The following is a 6,380-nucleotide window of genomic DNA, read 5'->3' as shown; positions in this document are numbered from 1 at the left end:
ATCCCGTTTCCCCTTTGTAAAATAGATCAGAGTGAGACCTCTTCACTTTTCTTTACCTCCTTTTTGCTTCTGCGAGTCTGAGTCCACTAATAGCGCCGGTGAACCAATCAGTGAAGCGATGGTTTGACTGACAGCTACATTGACCAATTAATGTGCAGCTCACGTACCACGCTTTTAATCCTCAACCAATCGCAGCCGAGGGGAGGGTTTTTAAGTATGAAATTATTTATACGCTTGTTTGAATTCATTGAGAAGTGTGAAGACGAGAAGATGAAGTGTTGAAACGGCGAGATAAATCGATATAATGCGAACATGTTAGATTAAAATAAGAATTATGAAACATAGAATTGAACACTAAACTCAAATATTTAAAAATAGTTCTGTGGGATCTTTTTTTTGAGAATTTTGTCATTTCTGCTTATTGAATTAAAACTTTTTATATTTATCCAAGCGTTACAAACTCTATAAAACAAAGTTAGAACATTCATGAGCATTCATGAAGTTCATGACCTTGAGATATCATTTCCAAGTTTATCTCAACAGCTCAATCTTTATACCAACACAGAATGGCTTCATGTGCTCTAAGTCAACAGTTGTGTTTCATAATAATGTATTCATGACAAAAAACCTTTATTTAACAGTAAACTGGAACAATTGAACAGTGTGATTAGACTCCAGGGGCCACGGGGAGGACACCGGGTTCCTGGACCGGGTCCCGTTTCTTTCCGTTGAAAAGAATCTTGGCAAAGCAAACAGTGTGAAGGTTTGTGTACCTCTAGACCAGGGGTCACCAAATGGCGGACCGCGGTCCGGATCCAGACCGTGTGATGGTTCTGTCCGGATCCGTGACCACTCCTTGCTAAATCCACCAGAGTAGATTTTCTTGCCGCATTTTTACCGACATTCGCGGCTTCAGACGGCGGGCGCTTCTCCTCCAGTTAATACGGTAATAGCGCCACTCAGTTCAGCCAATCAGATCGTTTGTCTACCCTGCGCCGTCAGCGTACCAGGAAGTGAGACAGCTCGCTACCTTTGTGGGTTTACCGCTACAGGACCAAAAAATCAGACATATTAACAGCTTGATGCAGCTATTCAGAGAGAACCGTGTGTGTGTGTGTGTGTGTGTGTGTGTGTGTGTGTGTGTGTGTGTGTGTGTGTGTGTGTGTGTGTGTGTGTGTGTGTGTGTGTCAGGTTCCTTCACAAAGATCAGGAGCTCTTTGCTGATTGTAACACCACTATAAACACACACAAGGGGAGAGGACAAATATGCAGCAATAAAAGAGAAGCAGCCAAAGTCCAGTGGTGTCCTCCACCAACATGACAGAGACCACACCTTGTGTATGAAGTTACTGGTGTACAAGTGAATGACTGTCGGGCCACATGCCCCTTTCTCTCATGAAGGAAGTTCTGTTTGCATTTTCCCCCTGAAAGAGACAGTTTTTATTCATGCTTTCTGAACACGTTCATGTTTTTTTTACATGAAGTGTCGTCCTTCAGTTCTTCAGGCTGGGACGTCTTTAATCTATGAGAAAAAGGTTTATTCAGGATATTACGCACTTTATTTTTTAATTCTGAGGTTCGTGTGTTCTTCAATCTAACATAAAGGCTTTAAATTTATTTTCCTGGGTCTACTTTTATTCATGGTGAGGTAACAGAGCTAGCTGTGCACTCACTTAAACACACCCTGCATTAAAAATTGATAATAAATGATAATGTGGACATAGAGACCGGCTACAAGACACAAACTGGACCTGGGTTCAGATCTTTTACTGAGAGGAAATTTATATAACTGGACCTCCGTGACTTTTAAATGAATACCCCTGCACTAGATGGACTCGCTATTCAGAGGAGTCAGCACGGGGGCGGGGGGGGGTCCATCCATCAGGACCGCTTCACTGGGCCTGTCTTCACCGGACGCGTCCTGATGCAGCATCAACCCTACGGATCAGATGATGGGAGCAGATGTCAGAGGAACAGGTGATGCTGACCTGAAGAGTTACCTGAAGGGAAACCACGTGGACTGGAGGTTCCACTGGATCAGGGGGGGTCAAACTCATTTTTACTGAGGGCCACATCAGTATAATGTCTGTCCTCAAAGGGCCAGATGTCACTAATAAATGTCAGTAAATGTAACTCAGTGTAAAGTGACATGAATGTAACTACTCCTCAGTGATCAGTAACAAGAGGAGCGTCAGCTGATCAAACATCAACAGGGGGGTCACATTTGTGTGGGTCCAGCAGTTTTCAGCGTCCACAGCTCCAACAACACGTCACCGTCAGCAAACTGATCCCCCACCCCCCATCCTCTGGCGCACTTTAAACTCAGCTCCATTCACTTTCACTTTCGATTCACAGCCTGTGACGTCACCGCTCAGGACGAACTGCCATTGGCTCAGAAGGACGGGGAAGTCCGCTGCTCTCCGTGTTCCGTCCTCACTTCACCCTTGATGGTCGGACTGGAAGCTTCACCAGAGACTCCTGTCGGCTGTTGTGTGTTCGGAGCTGCAGATGCGACAGGTCACCATGACGACCTTGGTTCTGGTGGTTCTCCTGGGAACAGGTGTACCTGGTGCGGCGGGAGGTGAGGTCACGTGATTTCCCGATCGGGAAGGAGAACGACTTTGGTGTGTTTGTAGCCTGCTGGATGGATTCAGGGCTCTGTTGATGGACTTCCTGACATGTTAGCACCTGAGAAATGTTCAGGGGTGACCCAGCTGTCATCTGAAAGCTGAGCAGCTGATCCAGGATCCAGCAGGGGTAGATCCAGGGTAGATTTGTTCTAGGGTAGATCCAGGGTACATTTGTTCCAGGGTAGATCCAGGGTAGATTTGTTCTAGGGTAGATCCAGGGTAGATTTGTTCCAGAACCGGTTTGTCCAACATTCTTGACGTGACACAGAACACAGAAACATGACCTCCTTGTGTTCAGACAGCAGACGACAGGAAGGATTCTGATTGTAGAAATCCTTCCAGTTATCAGCTGATCATCAGAAACAACAAGAGCAACAGGAAGGAGACTTGATGAAACCAGAGAAGAACTGACTGAACAACAGACGCCATCAGAACCACTTTACTGGAGCCCAGTTCTTGTTGGTTCTGTGTGCAGGAAAATCAAATGTTTCACTGGTTTATGAAACACAAATCATGTTTCTGTTTCTTTCAGTGACTCACTCTCTGAAGTATTTCCGCACTGCATCTTCTGGAGTCCCAAACTTCCCAGAGTTTGTTGAAGTTGGGATGATTGATGACGTTCAGATTGTTCATTATGACAGTAACACCAAGAGAGCAGAACCCAAACAGGACTGGATGGAGAAAATCACAGCAGATGATCCTGAGTACTGGAACCGACAGACCAGGAGGAATGAGAGGAACCAGGAGGTGTTCAAAGTCAACATTGAAACTTTAAAGAAACGTTTCAACCAATCTGAAGGTTTGTTTATGTTTCTACTGATAAAATGTTGTTTATGTTTTCATGCTGGAGGAAGTAAACACACACACACACACACACACACACACACACACATACACACACACACACACACACATACACACACACACACACACACAGACACAGACACACACACACACACACACACACACAGACACACACACATACACACACACACAGACACACACACACACACACACACACATACACACACACACACACACACACAGACACATACACACACACACACACAGACACACACACACACAGACACAGACACACACACACACACACACAAACACACACACACATACACACACAGACACACACACACACACACACACACACACACACACAAACACACACACACATACACACACAGACACAGACACACACACAGACACACACACACACACACACACACACACAGACACACACAAACAGACACACACACACACACACACAGACACACACACACAGACACACACACACTGACACACACACACAGACACACACACACAGACACACACACACAGACACACACACACACAGACACACACACACACACACACGCACACAGACAGACACACACACACACACCCAGACGACTGGATGCTGCTGGACTTCACTGATCCAGTGTTTCTGTCCATCCCATAATAACCAGCACTGAGACTGGATCAGAATAACTCCATTGAGTCTCTCTCAGGTTTCCATATTGTCCAGATGATGTCTGGTTGTCAGTGGGACGATGAGACTGGAGAGGTTACTGGTTTTGATCAGTATGGTTATAATGGAGAAGACTTCCTGGTCCTGGACCTGAAGACAGAGACCTGGATCGCTCCCAGACCTCAGGCTCTCATCACCAAACACAGATGGGATCATGACAGAGGTTGGATGGACTACAACAAACATTACCACACCCAGGAGTGTCCTGAGTGGGGGAGGAAGTATTTGGAGAATGGGAGGAGCTCTCTGCTGAGAACAGGTAGGATCACATGACCTGATGGAGTTTCGTACCGACAACCTTCATGTTTCTCTGGTGTTTGTGATCAACAGTAAACAATAAAGGTGAACGACACACAGACAACACTTCAGATCCATCCCATCAAGCAGAAGAACAAACTGACTCCTGGTGAGGAGCATCTAAAGTGTGTTTGTGCTCCTCCTCCAGAGCTCCCCTCAGTGTTCCTCCTCCAGAAGACCCCCTCCTCTCCAGTCAGCTGCTTCGCTACAGGTTTCTACCCTGACAGAGCTGCACTCTTCTGGAGGAGAGATGGAGAGGAGCTTCATGAGGAGGTGGACCACGGAGAGATCCTCCCCAACCATGATGGAACCTTCCAGACCAGTGTTGACCTGAACCTTTCATCGGTGGCCCCTGAAGACTGGAGGAGGTACGACTGTGTGTTCCAGCTGGAAGGTGTGGAGGACGACTTGGTCACCAGACTGGACAAAGGAAAGATCTGGACCAACTGGGGTGAGACGGGGGTCGGGGGGTGGAGGTGGAGACACCTTTATTTCCTGCACTTCTGTTCAGGTTGTGACTCGTTGTTGTTTTCTTCTCTCCAGAGGAGCCCACTGACGTGACCCCCCCCACCACCACCACCACCATCATCATCATCATCGCTGTGGTGGTTCTTGCTCTCGTCGTCATGGCAGCTGTTGGGTTCAAGCTTTCCCGACAGAGGACAGGTGAGGGGTCCGAACAGAAGCGTCTCTTCCTCCCAGCTGTGACTCTTTGACCTGATGCTTTGACTCAGCGTGAAGCAAACTTCACGGTGGGATGACGAGTCTTTGTTTTCAGCTAAACGTGGTTCAGTTCCTGAGGACAGCTCTGAGCTCTCTGAGAGACTGCAGCCGGGGGTCGGGGAGCAGCCAGAGGTCGGGGCGCAGCCAGAGGTCGGGGAGCACCAGAATGTGATCTGATCAAATCCATCAGGATGAGGATCTAGTGATCGATGGTTATTGATTAGAGTCTGTAGGAAACGCACTACAGATACTGAGCAAACGTGTTCAAACTTAAAGGGTGTCATTAAAATATTTTATCACGTTTTCTTCACATTTTTCTTCCTGGAGACGTAAAACAGGATCTTTCCAACAGAATCATCACAGCTGTCTTCAAACCACATCGCTGGTTTAACAGGAGTTGATTCAAACACGTCACCATCATTCCAGTTCAACACTTCTGCTGCTGGCTTGTTGGTGGTTCTTCCAGCTTTCCCGTCGTCCTATTGGTCCTCCTAGGGTCAGGTGACCTGACGCTACCTTGAGATGAGATCTGACAACCACTAGAGAGTTGTCTCTGCTGTTTATCCTCAGAAAGTCTTTCTCTGCTGGTTGCTGCTAATCTAACTAGTTAACCAGGTGAAGGTTGGATCAAGTTGTTCTGCTGGTTGGTTTATTGTCACAACAAATTCTGCTTTGCAATAAAATCCCACATTTTACTCGTGTCTCATCATTCTCACTTCTTTCACTGTAAACAACGATGATTGAATTTATGGAGCTCAGAGGTTGATCCCATGATCATTGACATGATAAATAAATAACATGACATGATATTTATTTTGATGACTTTTTCTCATTTCACGTTTCTGACTAATTCAAACGTTCCTGTGAACCAGAGAACTGAAACGATTGGGGGGGTTTTTCCTGGTGCTTTGACGCCACCTGCTGGTTGGATCCGGATCGTCCTGGAGGATCGAAACGTTCTTTTATTTCCTCTTTAAATGCGTTTGAATCTTGTTTTTGTTTGTCTCACATCCCAAAATCTCCTGGAGAAAACGTTTCTAACTACTAACTATGTTTACTTCAAAGTTTAAGATGTTTTAAAGGAATAAAGATAAACTTGTTTGACGTTAAAAGTAGTTCTTTCAACCATTTATTCAAACATCAGAACACAACCAATAAACAACTGGATTCTACCAATCAGATCAGGA

General features: G+C 46.0%; 1 protein-coding gene across 1 annotated transcript; it reads left to right on the top strand.

The window, feature by feature from the left end:
- Positions 1–2,422: 2,422 nt before the first annotated feature.
- On the top strand, positions 2,423–5,888 carry LOC137611997 (BOLA class I histocompatibility antigen, alpha chain BL3-6-like). The gene is made up of 6 exons (XM_068340276.1): positions 2,423–2,581; positions 3,163–3,429; positions 4,154–4,432; positions 4,619–4,921; positions 5,014–5,136; positions 5,249–5,888. Exons 1-6 carry the CDS (start codon positions 2,509–2,511, stop codon positions 5,368–5,370), a joined length of 1,167 nt encoding a protein of 388 aa, XP_068196377.1. The 5' UTR covers positions 2,423–2,508; the 3' UTR covers positions 5,371–5,888.
- The last annotated feature ends 492 nt before the right edge of the window (positions 5,889–6,380 follow it).

This window comes from Antennarius striatus, chromosome 18 (genome assembly GCF_040054535.1).
Source record: "Antennarius striatus isolate MH-2024 chromosome 18, ASM4005453v1, whole genome shotgun sequence".
NCBI classification, from domain to species: Eukaryota; Metazoa; Chordata; class Actinopteri; order Lophiiformes; family Antennariidae; genus Antennarius; species Antennarius striatus.
This window is presented reverse-complemented; position numbering and strand designations above follow the sequence as displayed.